Below are 27,328 nucleotides of genomic sequence, written 5' to 3' on the forward strand. Positions count from 1 at the left end.
CGCAAAATTCCCCCGAGACCCCTCCCCCTTCCCCCCACGGCGCCCCCCCACACTTACATTACAAACCGAGCAGGCTGGAGAACAAGCTTCAAAGGCTCTGGTGGGAATTACATTTCCCAGGGTCTCCTGGTAAATGTAGTTCCCACCAGGGCCTTTGAAGCCTGGAAGGGAACAGGCCTGTTCTCCAGCCTGCTCGGTTTCTAAAGTAAGTGTGAGGGGGCGCTGCATGTGTGGGGGGTGCTGCCGGGGGGAGGCGCCGTGCCGGGGGAGGCGAAAAAACCAGAGGGCGCACCGGGCGCACTCTGGCCCAGCTATGCCTCTGCCTCACGACAACCCCATTGCGCAGCAAAGAGCTCTGAGGTGAGCGTTCCATGTGTAATGGACCTGTAGCACTTTATTTCCTAAGCATCTAGATGTTATTTTTAGCCCAAATGAAAAACTGCTTATTAGCGTGGGTCAGTGTGTTAACATATTTATTTATTTATTTATTTATTTATTTGGTTTTATATGCCACTCTTCCCCTCATGGGCTCAGGGCAGCTTACAATATTAATAATAAATACAATAAAACATATTAAAACCCAACCTAGATCTTATGCCATTTAAGCTATTGTAAATAGGAGACAAACTAGAATCCAACAAAGTAAGGAATAAAGTGAAAGGCAAATGAGTAAGAAGGAGAGAGGTGGTAAACCACAGCGGCCTCAACCATACACCTGATGAAAGAGCTTTGTCTGGCAGGCCCTGCGGAACCGCTTGGGTCTCACTTGACAGAGAGTACCACCAGGTTGGGGCCAGGGCAGAAAAGGCCCTGGCGCTGGTTGAGGTCACCTGGATGTCCCTCAGGCCAGGGATCATGGATGGAATACTGTTGTTTTTTCTTTTTCTTTGGTTATAATTTGGCTGACTCTCTTCCTTCCTCACATTAGTGAGCTTGTGCTTCTACGACTTCATTTTTTCCTCTTTCCTTATTTCCCCCAGCCGTGGCCATGATAGTTCTGGGAAGATTTCCAAAGGAAATAAGAAAGTCAACAAACAAGTACGTGTGTCGGCCTTTTCATCCCCTGCTTGTGTGTCGTGTCCAAGCCGGTTGCTTTCTTCCACTCCTGCCTCAGCAATTGATGTCTGTCCATCTCTGCCTCTATGTGGGGGGCTTCCAAGGGAAGCTCTGTGCTTTGAAACCACAGAAACACATTGGCCTGCCCAAAGTGATGTTCCTGGAAGTCTTTCCCCACCTCTGGGAAGGAATTCTGCATAGCAGAATGTGCTGCCAGAGGATGTAGTTCTGGCCGCAGGCGTAGAGGACTTCAAAAGGGGGTCAGACAGATGGCTGGAGGGTAGATCTGCACATTCAAAGGCCGTCAAGCTCCAAATCCCAGTGCCAGGAGGCAACAGCAGGGGAAGGCCTCGGCCTCTCTGCCCTGTTGTTGGCCCTGCAAAGGAACTGGCTGGCCAGTGTGTGAGACGGAATGCTGGGTCAGGTCAGCAGGGCCCTTCACACGTTCCCTGGGCAGCTGCTTTCTGTGTGGTTCTGATATAGTACTGTGGATGGCAGCAGTTTAGTGAAAGTAAATTCTCATCTGGACCTGATGTAGAAGAAGAGAAGAGTTTGGATTTATATTCCGCTTTTTTCAACTGTAAGGAATCAAAACTCCAGCGTGGTATAATGGTTAAAAGCAGGTGGACTCTAATCTGGAGAATCAGGTTTGGTTCCCCATTCTTCTACATGAGCGACAGATTGTTATTTGGTGAACTGGATTTGTTTCCCGACTCCTACACATGAAGCCTACTGGGTGACCTTGGGCTAGTCACAGTTCTCTCATAATTCTCTCTGCCCCACCTACCTCACAAGGTTTCTGTTGTGGGGAGAGGAAGGGAAAGGAGTTTGTACAGGAGAAAAAGGGGGTTATAAATCCAAACTCTTCTTCCTCCTTCCCTTCCTCTCCCCACAACAGACACCTTGTGAAGTAGGTGGGGCTGAGGAAGTTCCCAAGAATTGTGACTAGTCCAAGGTCACTCAGTAGTCTTCATGTGGAGAAGTGGGGAAACAAACCTGGTTCATGGGATTAGAAGAAGAAGAAGAAGAGTTTGGATTTATATCCCCCCTTTCTCTCCTGCAGGAGACTCAAAGGGGCTTACAATCTCCTTGCCCTTGCTCCCTCACAACACCCTGTGAGGTGGGTGGGGCTGAGAGAGCTCTGAGAAGCTGTGACTAGCCCAAGGTCCCCCAGCTGGCGTGTGTGGGAGTGCACAGGCTAATCTGAATTCCCCAGATAAGCCTCCACAGCTCAGGCGGCAGAGCTGGGAATCAAACCCGGTTCCTCCAGATTAGATACACAAGCTCTTAACCTCCTACGCCACTGCTGCTCCTCATGTGCAAGAGTGGGGAATCAAGCCCAGTTCTCCAGAGTGGAGTCCACCTGCTCTTTGATCATTCCCACACATTTACTCCCATAGGGTAGATGTCTCCCAACACTCTGGTCGGATGATGCAAGGGGACCTGCTGATTTTCAGGCAGTCGGCCTTCTCCCAACATGCAGGCTTGACCATATGCACAGGGTCTGCCCATGCTAAACCGTATTCACCCTTTTAGAGCCCACACTCTGCCCCTACGTACGAAATACCGCAATCTCTCTGATAGCTGGTAATTTGGGACCCAAGTGGTCCAGTTTTTCTAAAGTTGCTATCTCCTAATTGACAGGGCTCTACCGATGGAACAGCAAAGACGCCAGAGCTCAACAGCAGCAGTGGTCGTGGCAGCGCCGGCGGCAGTAGCAGCAGCAGCAGCAGCAATCCCCAGTCCCAGGTGAACGGGAACGGGGGCACCACAGCTACCGTGGGCGAGGACCCAGGGCTTGGAGCCTGCCCCTCAGCCACCTCACCGTGTGCCTTAGCCAGAGACGCTGACTCGTGCAATAACAATAGTCCATTCTTTGGGACGCTGAGTGGGGACCCCGAACAGTGCCCGGAAAACAAGCTTCCCTTCCCAGCTCTGCAGAAAGAGGAGTGAACAGAAGCCGCCGTGGATCCAGTTGGGGGGTGGTGATAGAAAGGGCATGGTGGGGGGAGGGAAAAAAGTTGTTGCACCATCAACGGAGTGGGAGGAAAGTGTGATGTTTGAGCATACGATTAGAAGCACTGGGAGGAGTGGATTTAAGTGTGGAGTTGGGGGAGGGAGGGGAGTGCTTCTCTGGCGACATACCCTGCAGCACTTGATGGGGCCGTGGCAGTGGCTGACCCACTTTGAAAGATCGGGTGCTGCTGTGGTATACCGCGAGGTGGAAGATGGCGCTTGTATCCCACGCCGGGTGACCATATCTTTTTTCGGTTTCGTTTCGTGCACCTTGCCCCTTGGATTTGCTATCATGCCAATCGGATCCACAAGAGCGGCAATTTGTTTTCCCTTTTTTTAAGTTTATTTGATTTCTTTTTTAATTTTATAGGGGGGGAGTCTTTTTAGGGGGGCAAGAATTATGAATTCTGGATTGGGGAAGGGTGTTATTTTTAAAAGGTAAAAAAAAAGAAAAAGAAAAGCTGGCAAGGTTTTATTTTAAAAAATGGGGCAGATTTTTCCTGCCTTTCTTGTTAATTTCTTGCCAATTGCCCCACCGTCAGACCCCAAAGCAACGTTTGCTTTTGGAAAGAGGTCTGGTGGGCTAAAGTTGGGGAAGAGGGAGAGGTTTTTAAAAGAGAGAGAGAGAGAGCAGAACAGTTATTGCGGGATATACACGATGTGTGTAATAGTGGCGTGTTCTTTATATTATATATGAAAGAGAGAAAAAGAGAGAGATTATATTTATATATAACATGAATAGAGCTATATATAAATATGAACGCAGCAAACCCGGAAAGGGGTGAAAACGTTCCCAGGAGATGACTTGCATTCCAAAGCGCTATGCGTTTTGCGAATTAAAGGCCTGTGTCCCCAGCCCACCAGCTGGTCTCATTGAGGACTGGTGGGGCGAGCGGACGAGGCAGGCCGGCAGATATCAGACAGAAAACTTTTTATCCTTAAAACAGACAAGCACTTAACGGTCACAATCGCAGGACAGTGAGCAAACAGGAAAATTGGGGGTCTGTAAGCAGGGAATAGGTAGATACGACTGTCCTGCTGGGAAAGTGGGGGTGAAGGAGCAAGTGCTTTAAATCCCACCCATAACCCCAACGGCTGGGATTCTGGTTATTCAAGGAGTGGTGGAGGGCGTTTGCCTGTAGACACGGCTTTAATTCTGCAGACTCAGCACACAATCAGGGACCCAGTGCAGAATTTGGCATTCGAAGCAATTCTGAAGTTTGTCAGTGATTTAAAAAACACTCTCTGAGTTTCCAGCCCTCACAACGATGGAAATGAATTTAAAATGGATAATTAGAAGGCAGGATAATTATGATTTATTGGGGAAGCTAGTCAACCCTTTCACTGGATTTATGGGGGGGGGCAGGCTTCAACGCGCTGTACAACTATCTCTCCCCCCCCCCTCTTGTGGCTGCTACTCTCCCCCACCCCATTTTTGCCCTCTGCCACTTTTCAATCTTTACTTTAAAAACAATTCCAGAATTTTGAAAACTTTGCATTTTGGAACAAGCTAGGCAAAATGAGCCACAGCAGTATATAAAAATGTGTGTAATATTGTGTACTGAAACTGGAGGGGAGTGTCAATTACACAGAGCTTTGTTTTATACAGAGTAGATTACAATAGCCAAGGTCAAAGCTGGAGTTCAGGTGAGCAAGGTTAACATCCCCATACAGCGAACTTTAAACCTGTTTGTCAGCTGTTCAGACTTCCAGCAGACCCTTGAAGTTTCTCACAGCGTCCTTTGTGCATGCTGCAAATTGCTGAGATGGGAAAACGTCAGAATAATCATCCCAGCCCAGAATATTTAACTTCTGCCTTCTGCTGTCTATCAGGGTGAAATTCTGCCCCCCTCCCCTCACAGCTTTCAGAGGGACAACTGAAATTTGGGGAGATGGCTTGTGCTGCCTTGTTTGATCACAATTTGGACAGATGTGCCCGCAAGATACGGGGGGGGGGGGGGGGGTGTGTGGGTGGATGGCTCCAGGCCACACAAAACCATCTGCCCAAAAAATGGTCACCCCTCCACCATTGGTTTTACATTGCCAGAAATTTGCAAAACCAACTGGTGCCAGTGGTGGGACTTTTAGGAGTCATGATAGCTGGAACTCCGCTGAAGCCCAACAGATCTCCATTGTTTATAATCATTTCTAAGAATACAAATTTTGCCTTGCTGAGTCCCCTGGTTTGCCGTTCCCTGTTGCTGGTGATTTATTGCACAGCTTTTCCCGAGACATTTGCTAGCACAGCGCAGCCGTCTTAGTCATTCTCCATAATCGGACTTATCTGACATGGGTTGTGCTGAATATTTGGAAGCTAGAGTAAATGGACCTGACGTTTACTCCTCTGAGATGGGACAGGACAAGATTTCTTCAACATGATTAATCTTCTCCAACCCCCTGTCACCTCTGCCCTTGAGCCAACATGGGATTGTGGTTAAGAGCAGTGGACTGTAATTTGGTGAACCAGGTTTGATTCCCCACTCCTCCATATGTAACCTGCTGGGTGACCTTGGGCCAGCCACAGTTCTCACAGAACTCTCTTGGCCCCACCTACCTCACAAGCTGTCTGTTGTAGCGAGGGCAGTGGCGTATTTGCCTAGGGACAGGGGTACCCTCTGTCCCCAGGCGCCACTGATCTGGTTACGTGTGGGGCACAAAATCGGCCCCCCACGTGACCAGGAAGACAGTCCTGCCGCCTTGTCGTCTTCTGGCACCCTCGGCTCCGCCCATGTCATCATTAACATGGGCGGGGGCAAGGAAGCTAGAGGACCCCCCCCCCCAAGTCTAGCCCCCCCCCGCTGGCTGCTGGCTCCGGCAGCTGGCAGTCCCTTCTACCCTCCCCTCTGGGGAGGACGGAAGCAACTGGAAGGCTCTGTGCTGGGGCCTTTGCTTTTATAAGCTCGGGATGGGGTGGGGTTGGGGCCATGCCACCCCCCACCCCCCCGAGCTTATAAAAGCAAAGGCCCCAGCACAGAGCCTTCCAGGGACTGCTGACTCTGAGCCAGTAGGGGGCAGGGATGGGTGGGCCCTCCCCCCGGAGAACGGATGTCTCCAGGTGCCATTTTCCCCCGGTACACCTCTGGTCGAGAGTAAGAAAGCCACTTTGAAATTCCTTAAAGGGAGAGGAAAGCAGGATATAAAACCCAAGTCATCTTCTTGCATCTCTGACCTTCCCTGTCCAGTTTCTGTGACAGAAACAGGAAGTTTGAACATACAACATTTAACATCTGCACAAATGCCTTCGATGAACCCTCGTGTCCCCTGAGATGGAGTCTGCAGGTGGAATAAACGAATGCACATTTCATTCAGGTCTGTTCTAGACATGCAGACGTATAGAGTAGTATTATGGGTTGTATCCATTTGTTTATTTATTTATTTATATACTTTTCTATCCTACCCTATAACCAAATAGCTCAGGGTGGGTTACAGCATAAGACATTTTAAACCTCCAGGTGGGAAAACATATTTAATACTTGCCTGTAAAAATCATGTGTGTGTGTGTATGTTTAAGTACATTGGTGAGAAAAAGAGAGAGAGAGAGAGAGAGAGAGAGAGAGAGAGAGAAAGAGAGAGATTCAGCTTAACCCTTCACATTCAGTACACTTTGTCACTGATAGAGGAACCCTGAATAAATGAGATCTTTCCCTCACCTTTTCCAGCGATACAGTCAATTTCTTCTACCTCCACACTTTGTAGCTCTTTACCCCTTCCCCCCACCTTCCACTGCACGACCAACCCTGACACTGTGCTATTTAAGCATCAGGAGGAAAATCATTCTCAGTGGATGGAAGGGCACAGCGTCCGATGTGATAACTGTCCTTGGAGATTTGATTGCTCCAAATAAATGGGAATATCCACATTAGCCGGAACAACCAAATCTTCGTGGACAGTTTGTAACGTCTGATCCAGTGTGGACCAGAATGAGGCTTTCCTGCCAAGTCTGGGAAACTATGATTCCAGGTCTTTCCTGGCCCTGGAAGATACCCAGTGGAGTTTTTGAGATACGAAGTCTGTGAGAAAAGGGGGAATCTTACCCTGTGTTTCTCTTGAGATGCAAATCTCTGTTAAGTGTGAGCAGAAGGCAGAAATTAAAATCATGTGTTAAAGATGCATGTTGCTGGGTTTTTCTTTCAGGAAACTTCCCAGCTTCAGCGCCAGAATAAGCCCAACCAACTTTTGGGGGGAGGAGGGCGGGGCAGGGGGGGGTTAGTGTTGGAGAAAAGGAGTTTAAATTGTAAAGGTTGTACCCTCTGTCTGGGTTCAGCTTGGTTAGGCAGAGGTACCTACTTTATCCCCAGGGTGAACTGAGAGGGACAAACATAAGTCACCTAACATCAGACTTCCTGTTTCACAGGCAGCAAATGACTTCACCTCTTCCCCGTCATGTTGGGGCTATCTGTGGAATTTTGGAAGCAGGTAGAAATTGGAAAGAGGGATTGAACACCCTGGTTGTACTGGGGATGAATCAGACACTTAAACGTGACAGTATTTACCGGGGAGGAAAACGATTTTCCTCTCTGGACCGACCGTTCAGATTTCCAAGCAGCTTCACCATTGCCAGTTCTGAGGCTAACCTCTGAACTAGAAAGACTCCGATCTACCTTTTCAGTCAATCACACAGGTCTCCTAGCACAGAGCTATATCAGGAGAGTATCAAGCAGCCCTGGGGACCAATTCATGCAGCGGTTTCAGACATCTGTCATGTTTATTTTCTTCTGCCATTTTCTAATGTTTCGAGAAATGAAATCCTTTGCAGTTGGGTCAGATTTTTTTTCCCCCTTAGCAATACAGTGGGACAAGATATTGATTGTAAAAAGATGGGAGGGGTTAATTTGGCTTTATATTTGTATAAACTGCAGGCACTGGGCAGTTCTCAGGTACAAGTTAACCCTCCTAGACTGTTAGCAGGGAAATATTGTTGTGCTTTCTAGAAGTATGTGTATGTATACTGTAATAATGCAAGAGTTGCGAATAAGGGATTGGTGTGGGATTTGATTTCCTGAGAACCTCGCCTTTCTTTTGCCTTTTTAAAAAAGCAAGTATCTTAGTCCTTACGGCTGCAACGATGTGCTTGAAAATGTGTGGGCCATTTCTAGCAAAATTTCAGGAGCCAGAGCGCTTTGCTACTCACAGAATGTGAAGGCCACCATGAATCAGGCAAAATGGCCGACTTCCCAAAACAAATTATGCAAAACAAGATTGTGTAAAAGTACATCATTTGCAGAAATTTATAGTGTTCACAGAATTTCATTTTTGATGCAAAATATCAATTGAGCTGCTTCAAAAAAAATGCACGCAGTCCTGCGCTTTATCTTCTACGCTAGGAAATAAGCTTGATGTGATTTCAGCTTAAATCTCATTTGATCAACATCCTTCCATTTTCACCTGTAGCTGTGGGTTTCAAAAACAGGCGTGACTTTGTTCAGAATTGCTCAAACTACCAAAAAGTTAGCTATCATCACGTATCTTTAAAACCTTATGAGCATTTTCTTCCAGGTTTTTTGGGGGGTGGGGAGAGAAATCAATTTGTGGCATTTCTAATTTGAAGCCCAATCTTGCTTCCACACAGGGGTGTACTGCCTACGGGGGCATTTGAGGTCACATGTTCCCTGGGCGGAGGCCATTCAGTCACATGGGAGGCGGAAAATCATTCCCCACACCCATCCTCCTCCTCCCCCCCCCCCCGAACCCCAGCAGACCTGCTTGGCACGGGCTGTTAACACTAACAGAGTGTCTGAGGCCGGGGCAGACCCGTCTCGGACTCACCTGCCCACCCCAACCTTGGCCCCACAGCGCCCTACCCAATGCTGGAGCCAGGGACGGGAAGACAGCCAACAAGCGGGGGAGGCAGGGGCCACAGGAGGCCCGCAGCCACATCCGACGGCACGCTAATAAACGGCCCAGATGCGGGGGCCTTGGCAGCGGGCGGCACACCAGAGGGCGGCTTGGACACAAGCTGCAGGAATCCCTCAGCCTCATGCTGTCTGATAAATTATGGGACAGGCTGTGTGGATTTTCGAGGCTGTAAGGAATGAGAGGTCGGGGAGGCAGGCAGGCAGCTGCCAATGGAGGAGGGCGGAAAACTCAGTTCTTGCTCCGGGCTCCATTTTCTGTTGTTACGCTGCTGCTCCCACACCAAAAAGGTGTATGGAAAATTGCTGGCTTTGTTTTTCCTGAAAAGGTCCAAGAGACAAGGTAGTCCTGTCTCCCCACCCCAACATTTCTTCGAACATCTCATCCATTTTGTTTCGTTGCATTAGGAGCCATCTTTGTGCAAAGACTTAAAGGTAGAACACAGTTAGCGCTACAAGTGACATGACTGAATGTAAAACAATATTTTTGTGCTCTATGACATGAGAGCCAAGCTATCATTTTATCAAGACTGAGGGGGGGAAACCCAGCCTGTCTCCTGAAAAGCTTCGGTATAGTCCATGCAATCTAGAAGGTATTTCTGCCTGGATTGGGCCCTGTTTCTGAATCTAGTTCTGCAGTTTTCATCATATGAAAATTCACATTGGCTCAAGGACTAATAATCAGATCCCTGTTTTGCAGAAGGGGAACTGCCATTTTGGTATCCCAGCAAGTACAGATCTTCTTGACTGGACGTGTTCCAGATCTTTTGGTTGGCAACACTGGAAGATTCTGTTTCTTCCAGCAGGAGTGAAATGTTTTGTTTCTTGGCCAAACTGAAAATGCCATCTTTCCTCTAAATTGGCCACTTGTGAAAGATTAGGCTGACAGGAATCCAAGCTTTAATAGAGCCAGTCTTTGGACCCTGGCATAAGACTTCTTCTAACTGTCGCAGCTTTGATAATACATTTGTCTTGCAGTAAAACAATGCTGATCCCCTTCTCTTCCTCCCCCCTCCCCGCAGCTTCTGACCAAATGGTTCTTGTTACATTTAAAGTACCTGTCACAGATGCCTCTTTCCCCATTTAAAGTTATCTGTTAGAGATGTCCCTTAAATCTGAAACTGATGTAGGTAATCTTGCTGGTAAGGATTAGAGCAGTGGTGTCAAACATGCGACCAGCGGGTCAGACTCAGCCCCTTGAGAGAGCTTATCAGGGCCGAGAGCCAGCTGAGATAACCACCCCCCATTGATCACTCCAGAGTGTATGTGTGTGTGGGGGGGGGGGGGTGCCTCAGCTAGCTCATGGGCCTGATAAGACCTCTCAAGGCAGCAGCCATCCCATCCCATCCTACGGTGGGCTCATCAGTTCAGGCACGCATATACCCCCAGTGCTGTTCTGGGGCCAGTCATGGCAGCCAACCCCCCAACCTCTCCGGCCAGACTAAGGCACATTTATGTCATACCCACCCCTCGTAAAAATAAGTTTGACACCCCAGAATTAGAGGCTGATGCAGATATGTGGTGGTGCAGTTGCCAGCCCTTTTGAATGACACATTTTCAAATGGAAAACCTGAAATCACATTTTCAAGCGGAAAAATCTGAAACTGGACAATTTCAATTTGCAGGGGTTTTGAGTGGAAAATTCCCAAAACTCTGGTTCTCGTGTGAAACCGGAAGCCCCCAGGCTTTTAGTGCAGAGGTTAAAAGTCCAGTTGCTGAGAAAGCTAAACAACTGTCTTGCGGAACTTGGATCCCACTAAATGGGAGCTGCATCCCCGCTCCCTTTCCAGCTGCATCCCAAAATGCCCATTCAAATGCTACTCCTGAGAGGCTCTCAGGAACAGGTTGCAGGAGGAATTGCGAGGTTTGTTGCAGAAAGGATTTGGGGTTTGCATGCATGGGAACCGTCAGTAGGATCCAGTCCCTGAACTCTGCCACAAACTTTGTTCCAGACATTCAGAGTCTAGAAATGCACTGCCTTATCAAATGGGCAGGTTTGGCCTGCTCTCCGCCTTTCTCAGCGTTCAGTTGTGAAGGTGGTGATGCTGTTGGTCATACACCACAAAAGCACAAGGGGATCTTTGTGCCCATGAGACCTTTCCCCTCCACTTTTCCGGCAGGCTCTTCTCTCTGCATTGCGAGCCATCTGCAACAAAAAAAGTTTTATGTCGGCTTGCAGTGTGGCGCACGAAGGCTGCTTTATAGAAAAACGAGCCCAGCAGGAAAGAACACAGGGTTTTGCCACTATTATTTGTGAAATGAAATGGTTAAGCAGACATCAGACTCATTTTAGTACGGGTAGTACTGTAGTAACTGGGGGATCTGAACCCCCCCCCCCACCAACTTTTGGGGGGAGTTGTATTTTTAACTCTTGGTGAGAGATAGGGAGCCATCAGTGGAAGCATCTTCGCTGTTCCTTACACAAACCTAAAACTTTAGACTCTCTTTAAGGCCATTTCCTCAAATGGTACAGATCAGCAAACATCCCTGGATCTCCAGCTCACAGTGTGAGCTCTGGGTCCCATCAGGGTAAGATCTGCTCACCTAGCAATGGGGATCAGGTTTAGGATGAATTAACTGCTGTTTTGTTTATGTCAGCTCAGAATTATTCCCTGCTCCACCCACCCAAATCTGCCATGTGCTAGACCTCAGATAGTTACAAGAAAGCCTTTTCTTTCAAGCGTCTTTGACACATGATATTTCACATGTGAACGAATCTAGGTTTTTTTTAAAAAAAATTCCTGGCTCCAATTCCAGATTTCCCAAGTGCGTTTCTTGAAGTTCAGCAGCATTCATTAGGATTTTATTAGTCAAATCATAGGCCTGGGTTTTTGCCATGCGTTTTTCCATAGCATTAGCTGACCTAGTGGCCGTCGTTCCTTGACCCTTCTGAAGAATGCCACCCAATTCGGAGGCAGCAAGGGAGCGTATTTGGAGGTGAGGGAGCGCATCGGTCACCACCTGGTCCCTCACTGGGCCTACCCCTTGGTTGAGCCCGTGAGGAGTTTAGCGGAGCACAACGTCCAAGTAGACTTTTTCAGAGACTTCCAGCGCCTTTTTAGGGGCAGCTTTTTAACCGTTTTCTGGTGCGGTTTAGAACCGTAAACGTCTCTTCAGTTCAGAAGCATGCAAGTGAACCCTTTGATCCCTGGGGGGGGGAAGTTGTTGACAAATATGGATGACAGGGACTTGAATACTTTGTGGGCAGGAATGGGGGGAGGGTACCCCACGCCGCAGATAATAGCGGTGTGTTCACAAGAGCCTGTGAAGAGGACACAGGGCTGCCGAGGAACCACTTGGGGCAAAGAACCATCATTCCCCCATCCCTCATCACTCAACTTGAGAATTAATCAGGGCCGCAATCCTTAGCATACTTACTTGGGAGCAAGCCCCACTGAAATCCGTGATACTTACTTCCGAATAAGCATGGCTGGGTTCAGGCTGCAGGAATTCTAACAAGCTACAACTTTCTTTTTTAATTATTATTTCTTACTATAGGTAGCAGAATTTTTACTGCTGAGGTTGAATCATTATAGTAGCTACTGTACCTGATGTGTGTTTTGGTAAATATGCATGTTCAATTTAATTTTTTTTTTCATCTTTTTGCCCCATCTCCACCTGAAAAAGAAAAATTCTGGTCTGTCTTGTGATTTCTTTTTTTCAAAGTCCATTTTTAATTTTCTTTTTTACCCTATTCAAAACAATCTGTTAGGAAATTCTCCATTTTAATTGCTAGTTACTGCTCGTTGCTTGAAGTCAGATATTGTTGCTCATTTTCTAGTTATTTTTAAGTTTGGATTTTTTCCCCCTCTACAATTTTGGAAGACCAATCCCTCCCTTCCCAAATGCACCTTACCTGTCTATATTACACGCTCAGATGGGATGTAACTTTTTTGACTATAACCATTGCTCTTGTATTTCGGTAGATGCTTTGTTGATAGTAACTAAATGCCTAGTAAGATTTTCAAAGTAAAATCTCCAATCTCAGTTGTTATTTTAAGCCAGTCTTTCCCTTCACACACCTTCCTCAAGTAACCTTAAAGTTGCATTTTATCATATATCTATCTATCTATATATATATATCCCCTTGCCCCCTTTAAAATGTTTAGCCTACAATTTTAGCTTTAAAGGAAAAAAAATCTTTTGCCGAATGTCAATTGCAAGTTAATGCTTCATTTTGGAGGGGAAATGTTGATCAATTCAGTGTTCCCTCCCCCTTTTCAAATGGTTTTTCTTTTTATGCTATTAACACCTGTTCTTAGTGGATGGATAAATGTTATCTTTACCCCCAAAAAACCTTGATAATCATATCCCCATCTCCCCAAACCCTGCACCCCACAACAACCTCCATAGATTGTTGGATATTTTTAATCAGTGTAAGTTTGGACAGGTTGCTCTAAATCAGGGGAAACTCGCAGTAGAGTTGGAATCAGAAAGCTTGGGTGTCTTTTGGGAATGTTTTTGCTGGTGGAATCTGGGTGCAGCGTTCATCTGTTGATGATGGAGAGAGACTTACAGTGCTTAATAAAGTCTATTCTTTTAGTAAAAAAAGTGCATTGTTTGTTTTACATGGACATATGATGCTGGCTGATATTGAAACACACAAATGGTCTTTCAAAGTCAGCATTGATTACTCAGACTGGCAGCCTCTTTCCAGGATATCAGGCCGAGGTCTTTCATGTCTCCTACTGCCAGATCTTTTAACTGAAGATTCCGATGGTGGAACCTGGAACCTTCTGATGCGCTACCACTGAGCCATATCTCCATTTCAATTGAGTGCCCTGAAAATCAAGATAGCCCTGTTGTTCCAGACTGTCTGTACCCTTTAACTGGGTGCTGTGCAGTGTGGGATTCAAATAATTTAACAACTGGTTCCAGTGGTGGGTTTCAAATAGTTTAACAACTGGTTGTTCTCCATTGAGCAGGATGACATCTGGGTTATTGTCAGCTACCATTCAGGAAATCAGGGGTTAAATAAAAAACTTCCCAGGCTCCTCTCCATGCTGCGGCTCCGCCCCTTCTCCTGTGCTCCAGTTTGTTCCCTGCCTTAGGAAGAGCAGGCACGGTGGCTCTTAGAGCCACCATTTTTTCCTTTTTTGGGACTTTATATCAACTGTTCGATTCGAAATTTCACCGGGAGTTTGTCTAGCCTCCTTCTCAAGCAGCTGAGCACTCCCGTCGCCGCCGTACTGACCGGCAGATTGCCTAACAGCTTGAAGCGGTGAGCGATTGATACTTCAATCCCTCCTCCTCTCCTCTTCACCATGCCTTGGGGAGAAAAGCTTCTGTCCTCCGAGGAGGACAGCGAAGGCAGCCAAAGGTCCCAGGAGAATCTGGGCAGAGCAGCCAGTCCCCAGAGGAGTGAGCGTTTGGTGTCCCCGGCTGGGGCAACGTGAACTACGCATCGATATATCGACATGGCGTCTTCACGCCAAAACGAAAAGGCGCACAAAATGGCGGACGGTGGTACTGCTGCTCCCCGCAACAGTCCAATGCACTCTGGTGTCCCAAGTCAGGACTGCTCAATGGCTCAAACAGAACAGGAGGAGGCTTCAAATCCTGAAGAGAGTGGTAAGATTTCCTTAGGAGATTTAAAGACTGAAATTTTTGCCTTCATTAGGGGCGCCTTTCAGCAGGAAAAGGCAGTGATGAAAGAGGAGATGTTAACCCTCTATAGATCACAGATGGATTTCTGTCCCCCCAGTCCCTCTCTCAGTTCCATCTCAACCTCCAAGGACTCCATTAGAGAAAATAAAAGGGCTGGCTCTGCCTGGCAAATCAAGGCTGCTCCCCAAAAGCCAAAACTAATCCCTGTACCCACTGTGGACTCCTCAGATTCTGAGACCCAGGGTAAGGAAGTTACTCTCTGATCAGGAGGATTTAGAGGAGATGCAGGTCACTGAGCAATCCTCCCGCCTATTTAAGATTGAAGACTACCATTATTTGCTCTCCAAATCTGTTGCTGCCTTGCACCTTGGAGAAGCCAAAAGCAGTGAAGGGTCTTCTAAACGTAAATCCACTTCCTTGCACAAGGGTGATGGCAAATTCTTCCCACCTCACCCTGACTCCAAAAGGGTTTTCCCATTCCCAGAATACTTTGAAACTCAGGTCACTAATCAATGGGACAATCCCGCAGCCAACAAAAGGTGCCCCAATTATTTGCGTAAACTGTACGATTTACCTGCTTATGCTAACAACATCTTACAAGTTCCCATTATAGCTGGTCCAGTGGCAGCCTTACAGTCCTCAGGCCTGGTGTCCAAGGGTGGCAGAGGCCAGATCAAGGACATGCAGGATAGAAGATCTGATCAATTCTGCAAAAGAACACACGAAGCGATGGCCATGACCATTAGAGCATCGGCTACAGCCTCCATTGTCTCCAGAGCCTCCATAGTATGGGCAAGAAAAGTTCTAGAATTGATACCCCCTACTGAGACCAAGGCCATAGAAGGGGTGAACAGAATGCTCAAAGCAGCCAGCTTTGCGGCCGACGCCACCTTAGATGCAGTCACCTTCTCGGCCCGTTCCTTGGCCTCTTCAGTGGCCACACGTTGGCTACTCTGGTTACGAGCATGGCAAACCGACTGGCGTTCTAAAACCATGGTTTCCGAATGTGCCTTCCACGGACACAAGCTTTTTGGAGAAGAACTCAATGAGTTCCTGGTTGATCCTAAGGAGAAACCTAAACATCTCCCAAAACAGGTTCGTGGCCTTGACAAGAAGTCATCTTCTCAGTCCTTTTTTCGACCCCAGCAGAGCACCACTCAATTTAAAAGAGACAATTTTCGTCGCCCGTACTGGAACCAGGGAAGACAACAATTCAAGAAAGGTTTTACTTCCAAGAAGGGGTCGTTCCCTGATCGATACCAGCAGGACAATCGACAATCCAAGGCATGACGCCAACAGCAATGCAGTGCGGGGCAGACTCCAAAAGTTTCACCAAACTTTGCAAGCCTCTCACGCAGACGCCTGGTCCCTGGAAATAGTCTCTTCAGGGTACGTAATAGAATTCATGTCTCTACCCCCAAGCCGATTTTATCATGTCTCCGCTGTCCAGAATTCCAGAAAAAAAGAGCCAGAAAACTAGAAGCCATCGCACACCTACTAAATATAGAGGCCGTGGAGCCGGTGCCGCAAGAACAGAGGGGACAAGGAGTATACTCCATACTGTTCACGGTTCCCAAGAAAACTGGGGAGTGGCGACCGATCCTAGACCTGAAGTATGTCAACAGCTTTGTAAGGCTGAAACATTTCAGAATGGAAACTCTGAGGTCCATCGCAGACTCGCTTCAACCAGGCGAATTCCTCACCTCCATAGATTTGTCAGAGGCATATCTCCACGTCCCCATCTTCGAGAGCCATCGCAGATTCCTGAGGTTTGGAGTGGGGAAAGAACATTTCCAATTCAGAGCACTTCCATTTGGCCTATGCACTGCCCCCCGAGTTTTCTCAAAGCTCCTCATCAACCTGATCATACTTCTCAGGGAAAGAGGCATCAGGATTCATCCTTACCTCGATGATATCCTGATTCGTTCGGACTCCTCGACCCAAGCAGAACAACACACTCAGGAAACCATCCGGACTTTAGAAATCCATGGTTTTCTCGTCAATCGGCCCAAGAGTTCCTTAAATCCCTCACGGAGACTGGAACACCTGGGTTTCATCATAGACACCTCCTCCTGCAAGATTCTGGTCCCTCCAAAGAAACAACTGATTATGAAAGCCAAAATAAACCAAGTTCTGCACAAACACAAATGCTCGCTGCTTTCTCTAGCAAGCTTGATGGGCCTCATGGTGGCATTATCAGAGGCAATTCAGTGGGGAAGGTTCAGATCCAGACCACTTCAGAGGTTCCTTCGCCCCTTCCAGGATCTTATTGCTCACAAAAGCCACAGAGAAGTAGTGATCCCAAGACCAGTCAAGGTCAGTCTACTATGGTGGATGAAACCATCCAACCTAAATCTGGGACATGTGTTTTGGATTGCAACCACCAAACAGGTATTCTCAGACGCAAGCCTTCTAGGCTGGGGAGCTACTCTAGAGGGAATTCCCATTCAAGAAACTTGGTCTGCCCAGGAAGCAGCACTTCACATCAATGTGCTGGAACTGAGAGCGATCCGGTTGGCTTTGAACCATTTTCAACACCTCCTGAGGGGGTCACACGTGCTGATCAGGACAGACAACACAACGGCCAAGTCTTACCTGAACAGACAGGGGGGGGGGGGGGGTCCAGATCTGCAGAGCTGCAGAAAGAAGCCCTCCTGATCTTTCAGTGGGCCGAGGCTCATGTGCTTTCCATCAAATCCGAACATATTCAGGGGAATCTAAATGTTCAAGCAGATTGGCTGAGCAGACAGAGCATACATTCAGGGGAGTGGAGACTAAAGAAGGAAATTTTCCTGATGATAGCTCATGCCCTCGGAACTCCAATATTGGACCTCTTCGCCTCCAATCTGAACAAACAGCTCCCCAGATTCATGTCTTGATTCCATCACCCGGAAGCGGAGAATATGGATGCCTTATCCTCCAGTTGGCCTCAAGGAATCCTGTACACCTTCCCTCCCTTCCCCATGATCCCCAGACTCCTCCGAAAGATCAGGGAAGAGAGGGCAGATGTCATACTGGTAGCACCATGGTGGCCCAGACGACCTTGGTTCACCAACATATTACAGATGTCAACACGCCAACCCTTGAGACTCCCTCTGCACAGGGACCTCCTGCAACAGGGACCCATTTTCCACCCGGAACCAGAACGTCTCAACTTGACCGCCTGGAGATTGAAAGGCGACAGCTAGAGGCTCAGGGATACTCCAAAGCCATCCTCGACACCATAATGGCCTCCAGGAAATCTTCCACTAAAAGAATTTACAACACTACCTGGAAGGCCTTTGTTAAATGGTGTTGGAGGAAGAGAGTGACTCCTACAGAACCTAGGATCAGGGACATTTTAAGTTTTCTACAGGACGGCATGGAATCAGGCCTTAGAGCTAATACTTTACGTAGGCAAATGGCAGCCCTCTCGTCTGTATTACCCAGACTGGAGGGGTATACTCCCACTTCACACCCACACATAATTAGATTCCTTAGGGGTGCTACACTGAAAGATAAACCAGTCAACCATCATTTTCCCACATGGAGACTGCATATAGTATTGCAAGCCCTGACCAAGAAACCATTTGAGCCCATCATGGAGATTTCTCTTAAGCACCTTCGCATGAAGGCCGTTTTCTGGGTAGCCATCACTTCGGCTAGAAGGGTTTCAGAGCTAGCTGCCCTTTCCATGAAACCCCCACTGTGTGTCTTTCATAAGGACAAGGTGGTGTTACGTATTGACCCTACCTTCATTCCAAAGGTCAACTCCACCTTTCATAGGAAACAGGAAATTTTCCTACCCACCTCTTGTCCTAACCCCAAACACCCTAAGGAGGTGTATTGGCACACATTAGATGTGAGGCGAACCTTAAAAGCCTTCTTAATCAGAACTCAGGAATTCAGGAGATCAGATTCCATGTTCATATCCATTTCCAATCACAACAGAGGTCAGAAATTATCAGCCCCTTCCATCAGTAAGTGCTTGAGGGAATGCATCAGCGAGGCTTACAAGGAACAAAAGCTGTTGGTTCCAGTAGGGATCATGGCACACTCCGTCCGCAATGCTTCCACCAATGCGGCCTTTAACAATAACGTACCAGTGGAGGAAATATGCAGAGCAGCAACCTGGTCCTCCTTATCCACCTTCGTTAGGCACTACAGGCTGAACGTTTTCAGCGCTGCCGATGCTGATTATGGACGTAGAGTCCTGCAGCATGTCATTGGAGAGGATTTCGACCCCACCCTGTAAATCTATCTGATGCTGCTAGGGGAGTTCACCCAGATGTCATCCTGCTCAATGGAGAAATAACATTGGTCTTACCTGTGAAGGAGACTCCTCCATTGAGCAATGGATGACATCTGCCCTCCCATTGGTCGTCATCCTGCTCCAAGATTAGTTAGTTGTTATACAGTTAACAATTAGTTCCTGTTTTGATTAATGACCCAGGAGGTTTCCTCCCGTCTTAGGCTTATTAGTTCAGAGCCCCCTGTTATTTAGACACCATAAGGCCTTTGTTACTGACTTCCATGGTTTTTTCTTATTTGCACATTGGAAGCGAGTTGGAACATTATAAGGTCAAGTTTTTTGCAGAGAATCTTTTGAGAGACGGAATACTGCTTTGTGGAGAAGCCAGAACTGGAGCACAGGAGAAGGGGCAGAGCCGCAGCACGGAGAGGAGTCTGGGAAGTTTTTTATTTAACCCCTAACTTCCTGAATGGTAGCTGACAATAACCCAGATGTCATCCATTGCTCAATGGAGAAGTCTCCTTCACAAGTAAGACCGACGTTCTTTTACAAGCACCATTTTAACAACCGGTTCTGCCGAAGTGGTGCGAACCTGCTGAATCCCACCACTGGCGCAGTGCCTTGTGGAACTTGAAAAGCCAGAGAGATGGTTGAACAAGACTTTGAGTGGTCAAAGGGTTGAGATCTCAGTGCGCCTTGCCCCCGTCATTATTATTTCATTTATTAGGATCCAAGATCAGATGACATCAACATAGAAGCACAAACAAAACACCAATAAACTATATACAAGCAGTAAATTTAACTTTGTTACAAACTAGTTTTGGTGATACAAGATGGTTGGTGTGCAAGACCTGAGCAAGGTTGTTAACAATAGGATGTTTTGGAGGACATTGATTCGTAGGGTCGCCATCAGTCAGAAGCAACTTGACAGCACTTAACACACACAATTTAAAAAATGCATCATCTCTTCCTTATCATCTAAGGCAAGGGCAGAATTTGGCTGGCTTAGGAGCAGTTCCATTAAGGCAATCTGCAAGGATCACAGAAGAAATATAACATTTTTTAGATCTTTATGGACATTTGGCTTCCGATTGGCTATATATATTTTTTTAATGTTGCTTTTGCAACAGCCACCACCACAACACAAGGATCTTCACTGTATGACTTCAGGTAAGCTGCAGCAGCCATTTTATGCCTCCATTGGCAGCCGTTTTGTGGCTTTGCCCACCATCCTGTGCCAGGATTCCACAAGCTCATAAACTTTGGAAACCCCGTCTCAGACTCACAGTTAGGTTTTAAATCCTTGCCAGAGGAGGCTCAGCCAGGATATTACAACCTGGCAGATAAAATGCTCAGAGATGCTCAGTGAAAGGAAAAAAGCAAGTATGCTGTGTCAACTGAGACAGTCTGACAAAGCGAGCTATGACTCCTGAAAGCTTACAACCTACAACTTTTCTTGGCCTGTAACAGAGGTGTCATCCAGATGTTGACTGATTCCCATCAGCCCCTGCCAGCAGCTTCTGGCGCTCCAGATGTTCATGGACTACAGTTTCCATAAGTTCCTGCCAGCAGTAGCCTAGTCCATGAACATCTGGAGGGTCAGAGTTTGACACCCCTGGTGTAGCATAAAGTTCTCATGGATTCGCATCTTGCTGTTCCACAGAGCGAAATCTCAGCCAGTCCGAGCTGCACCTAAGGGGTCTGTAACCTGTGGCTCTCCAGATGTTCATGGATTACAATGCCCATCAGCCTCTGCCAATTGGCCATGCTGGCAGGAGCTGATGGGCATTGTAGTTCATGAACATCTGGAGAGCCGCAGGTTGCAGACCCCTGAGCCACACTCAATATGGCAGCCTGCACGTTCCTCTGACGTCTCTATGGCGGCTGTCAGTAACCAATATGGCTGCTAGGAAGTGGCATCATAGAGTCAAGGAGTGCTAGAGCGCCGCAGGAAGAGCAAGACCCCATCTCTCCTCGTCTCCGTCAGATTGTTTTTTTAATTCCACTTTCAGGATGGCGGCGATCTCTGAGGCAGAAGTTTTTACGGCCGGTAGTTTTTAAGGGCGTCTTCTCCCTCTGAGGAGCAGCCCAATCCCTTCCCAAGATGGCTGCCTCAGCCGCCCACACGACGGCGTCGTCTTCTCTTCCGCCGCTCCTGCCACTCTTAAGATGGCTTCCTGGGTGCCCCGTGACCGCGCCTCCCCTAAGATGGCCGCCAGCCCCGCCTCTGCTCCCTTCCTCTCCCTTGTCTTTTGAATAAACTTTATTGAGAAGCCGGAGTAGAAACAGGATCTTGGGCCTAGGCGAGGCCTGCTCCGACGCAGAGGAGCCCTTTCGGGCTGGGAAGGCCTCCATCCCCGGGCTGGGGCAGACGCTCCCGCTGGGGAGAGAAGGCCCGGGGCCTCGGAGGGAGGAGGAGCCGACGGGCCTGTGGCCAGAAGAAGCCGAAGAGCGGCCGCCTGGGCACCGAGGCCGCCAGCAGCAGAGATTTCGTCCCTCCCTCGGTTTCGAGAGGGGCCCGGTCCGAGGCCGCCCTTGGAGGGGAGAGGAGCAACTTTGGACTGGGAGGGGGGGCCTGGTGGGCGAGGGGTCTTGTATGTGACCCCCTTAATTGTGGGAGACGGAGGCTGCAGGCGGCTGAGGGGGGAGGGGGGAGGCAGACCTGGGGGGGATGTTTTGATTCCTAAAACTTGAAGGGCTGCAGAGACTGTTTCTAGGCGCGCGCCCCCCTTCCTCTGTTTGGGGGTCGAAAGAGGCGGCCTGGACAGAAGCACAAGTGGCCACATTTGACTTTTGAGTAGGGGGTCTGGAACTAAGGGGGGGGAACCCCCCCAAATCCAGCATCCCCCCACCCCATATGCACGCACTCAGCTGGGAGTAAGACTGTGCTTTGCCTTCAGACCATTCAACATGGTGCACTTCCTGGGCAGCTAGATGTCCTTTGGGTGCTGACTGGGCATCAGGGTGGCCTCTCTGCTTGGGCCTGGAGCCGCCCCCTCTTGCGCCATGGCCTCTGTCCCCGTGTATTGCCTCTGCCGCCTGCCCTACGATGTCACCCGCTTCATGATCGAGTGCGACGTGTGCCAGGACTGGTTTCATGGCAGGTGAGAAGCCAGCATCGAGCGGGGGGGTCGGCATTTGGTATGGAGGGGGAGGGGGGGGTTGGTGTCAGTTCTGACCAGCGAGACCTCTGTTTTCCTTGGGGTGTTCATGTGAGGGTTGTGGTCTGCAGGCGAAAATGAACATGTCACAGCAATTCCCACAAAGCGTCTCCAGCCAGAACAGCCTTGGTGAATCAGGCTTGCTTAGCAAAGTGACCAGGCAGATGCCCTTGGAGGTTCACAGTCAGAGCATGGAAGGGGGTGGTCCTCCCCATTATCAGCACATGGGATCTGATGGTATACTGCCTCTGTACATGGAGGCTTGTGAATGGTTGCCAAGAATGGATTTGGGGGAACAGCTAACCCTGAAGAGATCAAAAGACATTATGTACACTCTTGGCAAACAATGGATCTGTAGATTAGCACAGTCATATCTGGGTGGGGTGAGGAGGACTGAAATTAATCTTGTCAACACAAATACCCTGTTGCATGTTAGAGTAAATGTGTGTACAGTACAGTAAAGACATGTATATTCTGCATGTGTGTGTGTATATTTGGTAGATCCAACACACATTCACTTTACAAGTGAAACTGGGGCCTACTGGGAGAAGGGGGGGTCAGTTTAAATTGCTCATTGAGCTGTGTCCATGCGTTCAACCTAACATGAGAACTGTTCACCATGCCTATAAAGAAAAACCACGTGTACCCTGTACACAGATTGTACGTGCTTTCTCTGTAACTTGCAGTCCTCTTCATGCCTCGCACTAACTGTACTGTTCTCTGACAAACCAGATCAGAAGTTTCAGAAAGGCAGGAAGAGTCATAAGCCCCCTGCTGTTGTGGGGCTTTCTTAAACCGCATGTCTCCTTTTGCACATGTAGGAACTGAAGTTCCGGAAAGCCAACCATGTGTGGAGTTCCCTTGCAGGAATATGTTGATGTTTGTGGGGCATAGAAACATAAAGGAGCTTTATGCTGCTTCTGAGGTTGTAGCCAATATTAGGTAGCGTTAAGTCTAAAAGGGAAAGCAGCAAAGATGAGGTCAGATCTGGAGACCGAATCCCCCCTGAGGAAAAGCTGAAGGAGCTCAGTATGTTTGGCCTGGAGAGGAGACGGGTGTGAGGTAATATAAAGAGCAGTCTTCAAGTATTTGGCTGGCTTCATGCAGGGGATGGAGGGCAGTTGTTCCCTGATGCCCCCGAAGTTCAGAGCAGAGCCAGTGCGCTCAAATGAAGTAAAAAGAGTTTTCTGCTGAACATTAAGAAGAACTTCCTGAGAGAGCAGTTTCTCAGTAGAACAGGCTTCCTCCAGAGGAGGCAAGCTTTCCTTGGGAGGTTTTTAAGCAGAGGCTAGATGGCCATCTGACAGCAATGCTGACTCTGTGAACTTAGGCCAATCAGGAGAAGTGAGTCAGTGTTCAGTTTTCATGGCCTTGTCTTATAAGCCGCGGATAATATTGATCACCACTTTGGGGTCAGAAAGGATTTTTCCTGCAGGCCAGATTGACCCAGAGATCCTGGAGACTGTTTGCCTTCCCCTAGGTATAGAGCAGAGTTCACTGGGGGAGTAGTTGTGGATTTCCTGCATTATGCAGGGGGTTAGACTAGACTACTGTTGAGGTCCCTTCCAGATTTCTGTTTCTACTCTGACATGACTGGAGGGGGTGGTGTTGGCAGAGGAGGTCTTCTCCCACTGAGCTATACTCCCTTCCCAATAAGACTGTGCAGCAGGAGACTGAAGTTGCTCTGTTGTGCTGTGGTCCGTGGGGGAGAAGCTGTTCCCTGGTGAAACTCCTTCCTTGGAAAGTGTCATGACAACCAGAGTGTGAGGGGTTGATTATTTCAGGGTTTCTAATGCGTCAAGTCAAACGGAAGTGCTATTTGAGAATATAAAGAGCAACCTTGTACGGAAATAGCAAAGTGTCCCAGGATGCCTGGTTGTGACTCTTGATGGGTGTCAGACAGACGCTTTTCCCAGCCCTGTTTTATGGGTTGAACTGGAGAGGTCTTCTATTGCAGAAAAGGTGCTCCGGCTTAGCCTGTGGCTCCCATGGTTCAGAGATGCCTTAGAGAGGGCCCTACGAAGGCCTGGAGGTCAGTGGAAAGGTCTCTTTGGGTCTTGCTAGATTTCCAGGATGTTGAGTGTGCTTTGGAGAGCTGTATGTGTCTCACTCCTGCTTTCTTTCTTCAAGCTGTGTTGGGGTGGAAGAGGATGCAGCAGCTGACATTGACTTGTACCACTGCCCTAACTGCCAGCTACTTCACGGGCCGTCTGTCAGTAAGTTTCCAGTCTTGCTATGATTTATTTTTCAATTTATTTCCAGTTGGGATTTGGTCACTCGTGGCATATAATAGGCCAGCTGAGAATGGCTGCTGTCACATGACAGAGCATGAAATCCAGTAAGTTGTTCAAATGACATCCAGCATCCAAGAGAACTTTTAATTTTGGTTCTAGCCTACTCGGAAAGTAGGCGACACTTTGCCTTTCAAAAGTGCACTCTTGTCTTCTCAAGGCTGGGAGAGCGGAGAGGTCTGGGGTTTTTCTTTTCATTTTCACTGTCTTATCGCATTATAGTTTTGCAGGAAGGGAAAGTCTTCAGCCCTGGAAATCTTCCTCCACAACCTCTCTGGCTGCTGTGATTGCAAGGGCAACTGGGTATCCACAGGGCCTAGAAATGATTTTCAGGGAACTGAACTCTGCAACCAGTAGCAAATCCTGTGGGGTTTTTGCACACAAAACTGTGGCTTACCCACAGGAGGGCTAATAGTCCTCCCACTAATAGTCAGATGTCTGGTATCAGTGCTTAAAAGTCTAATATCAACACATCCTTAGTTTTAATATTTCTAGAGGATGAGGGAATTCCAGCAGCTGGGCATTAAAAAGCTGCCCCTGCTGATGTTCTGTCAACTGTGCAAGCACTGAAGATCCCAAAACCTGAATGGTGGAAGGATGGGATGCCCCTGATGGGGGAAGGACCATGGCTTAGTGGTAGAGCATCTGCAGGGCATGCAGAAGGGTCCAGGCTCAATCCGTGGCATCTCCAGTTAAAAGGACCAGGTAGGAGAATATGCCTCTGTCGCGTATCCTGGACAGCCACTGCCAGTCTGAGTTGATAGGACTGACCTTGTGGGAACCAGAGTCTGATTCAGCAGAAGGCAGCTTCATGTGTTCATGAGTTGGAGCCTGAGGCGTTGACCCGCCTTTTCTCTTGGAGGCCTCAAAGATTTCTTCCCCTGGCTGGCGTTAGCTGGAGCTGGTGGGGCATGAATCTTTCGGCCACTGAACTCTGATCCCAAGTCCTTAGCATGGGTCCGTTGGTATGTTTTCCCCACTGCTACGAAACGTCACATGTTGACATCCGAGACTTCTTTTTCTGGCTGGTTCCTTGCGTCATGGCTGTGCCCCAGCGGTGCCTGATCTCCCCCCTCTTTCTCATTCAGTGAAACGGCGCCGGGGGATCCAGAAGCAGCTCGATTCAACTGCCAGCAAAGAAGTGGGCAAGACAGTGAAGACCGGTACCTCCCAGTTCATCAAAGAACTCCGCAGCAGGACATTTCCTAGGTGGGGTGGTGATGCATGTCCTTCTGGGTGAGAATGTCCAGAGGTGGCTGAAATTGGTCTCTCCCATATCATTATGGAGCGCGCATGTCTTTGGGGTGGGAAGGTGCAGTTAAAAGGGAAGTTTATGTAAGCCGGCTGTGTGGATAAAGTTTAACACTGTAATGATTCCCCCTGGCTTTTTTTCTGGAGAAAATTCTTCTTTCCTGCCATAATAGTGGCTATGCGAGAATCCAGTCCCGTGACGCATTAGAGACCAAAAAGGTTTTTGGCACGTGAGCTTTTGAGAATTCAAGCTCCCTTCATTGGATTGAAGTATCTGATGGAGAGTTTTGGCTCTCGAAAGCACACACTCCGAAAATGTTGCTTGTCTCTAAGGTGCTTCTGGACCCAAGTCCAGGTGTGCTACTGCAGACGGACATGGCTGCCCTCTGAAACTAACAGTGGATGAATTAAATAAAGCTGGAAAGAAAATACAGTAGGACTTTCTCAGCCCTTTCCAGGTTTCCAGAAAGCAAACCAGTGCCGACAGCACAGAAACACGTTTTCCATCATGATGCACATTCTGCCAAATCTGGAAAGTTCCAGAAAACATGCTGTACTTCTCTGTGACTTACTAGTTCCCATAAGACCCCTTCACACTGTTAATGAACTCGGCGCCTTGGGATTTTCTGTGCTAGTGCCAGGGCTTTTGAGGTGGCCGTGGGACATTGGTTTGTTTTTGAAAAGGTGGTTGAGACTCAGAAAAGAAGATTGGTCCAGGAGGACTTATTACACAGCACTAGCAGGGGTGTGTGTGTGTTTTCACCATGATTAGGAGTTCCTTCCTCGAATGGGAATTGTGGACCTCAAATGGGATTTTAGGATGGATGAGGGTTACCTGTTCTTCCTGAAGGAAGCATTTCCCTATCTGCATGTGCTAGTCATGTTCTTCTGGTCTCTTACTTTTTTTGCCATTCTCTTTCCACCTCCCCCCACACATTAGTTGCCTTGGTGTCTGCTAGAGTCTGTTCTTCCATAGCAACTCTCTAAAGAATTAAAGGGGGGAGAGTGCTGCCCGGGGAAGTGTTGAGAAGACATCAGAAGGTTGTTTTATTTGTGAGGGGCATTTTGGAATGGGGTTGTGGGCATCTTGGACAGCACCACTGCTTTATATAAGGGCATGACAATCTTTGCAGTCCATGGAACTATCAACTAAGACGCCCAAATCCCTTTCCTGGTCTGTGACTGATAGCACTGACCCCTGTAGCGTGTATGTGAAGTTTGGATTTTTTTGCCCCTATGTGCATCACTTTACATTTCGCTACATTGAACTGCATATGCCATTTCTTAGCCCACTCACTTAATTTATAAAGGTCCACTTGGAGCTCTTCGCAATCCTTTGTGGTTCTCATCACCCTACATAATTTGGTATCATCCGCAAACCTGGCCACCATGCTACCCACCCCTACTTCCAAGTCATTTATGAGTTGTGCATTTTATTAAGAAGACTTGTAAGCCGCTTTGAGCTAGGAGGCAAGGCGGGATGTAAATATTTTAATAATGTTTAAGGCATAGACTGAAACAAGATTTTTGAAAAAACAGCATCAGGTTGAGCTGTGACAAAAATCCAGAGCGGATGGCATAGATCTGGATCCTGGCTCATTCAAAGCTCGATGTGATCTCGATCACAGAATATTTCTAGAAAATGTGTTTCTCTGTTCCATGCGCTGGCCTGCTGTTGTCTTCTGCCTTTCCTTCCACTCCCGACCCGCTGTCTCTGTGGGGACTCCCTTTGCAGCCGCTCATGCATCTGCCCCACCCCTCCAGCTGCTGCTCAGAGATTCCCCAAAGAGGTGGCAAATCTGCTGAGGGTGTCAGGAGAAAAAGAAGCAAATTTTCTCCCCTTGCCCCACTTCTAACAAGCTA

At 48.1% G+C, this 27,328-nt stretch overlaps 2 protein-coding genes and 1 long non-coding RNA gene across 5 annotated transcripts in view; 2 read left to right on the plus strand and 1 right to left on the minus strand.

Moving 5' to 3' along the window:
- The window catches only part of FAM120C (family with sequence similarity 120C), a 48,183-nt gene extending 42,562 nt beyond the window's left edge, over positions 1-5,621 (plus strand). Inside the window, exons 15-16 of the mRNA XM_048491059.1 lie at positions 981-1,038; positions 2,701-5,621. Of these exons, the coding sequence (XP_048347016.1) occupies positions 981-1,038; positions 2,701-3,009 (367 nt within the window). The 3' untranslated portion in view covers positions 3,010-5,621. The remainder of the gene's footprint in view (positions 1-980; positions 1,039-2,700) is intronic.
- LOC125429710 overlaps positions 1-27,328 on the minus strand; it is a 398,924-nt gene that overhangs the window by 218,877 nt on the left and 152,719 nt on the right. The window lies entirely within an intron of this gene.
- The window catches only part of PHF8 (PHD finger protein 8), a 34,730-nt gene continuing 28,176 nt past the window's right edge, over positions 20,775-27,328 (plus strand). For 2 of the 3 annotated variants that reach the window (XM_048491062.1, XM_048491061.1), the window contains exons 1-3: positions 20,775-21,866; positions 24,054-24,139; positions 25,303-25,423. In XM_048491062.1, coding sequence (XP_048347019.1) covers positions 21,769-21,866; positions 24,054-24,139; positions 25,303-25,423 — 305 coding nt within the window. In that variant the 5' untranslated portion in view covers positions 20,775-21,768. The remainder of the gene's footprint in view (positions 21,867-24,053; positions 24,140-25,302; positions 25,424-27,328) is intronic. The other variant, XM_048491060.1, reaches the window with a different exon arrangement.

The sequence above is a fragment of the Sphaerodactylus townsendi genome, linkage group LG03, assembly GCF_021028975.2.
Source record: "Sphaerodactylus townsendi isolate TG3544 linkage group LG03, MPM_Stown_v2.3, whole genome shotgun sequence".
Lineage (NCBI taxonomy): Eukaryota > Metazoa > Chordata > Lepidosauria > Squamata > Sphaerodactylidae > Sphaerodactylus > Sphaerodactylus townsendi.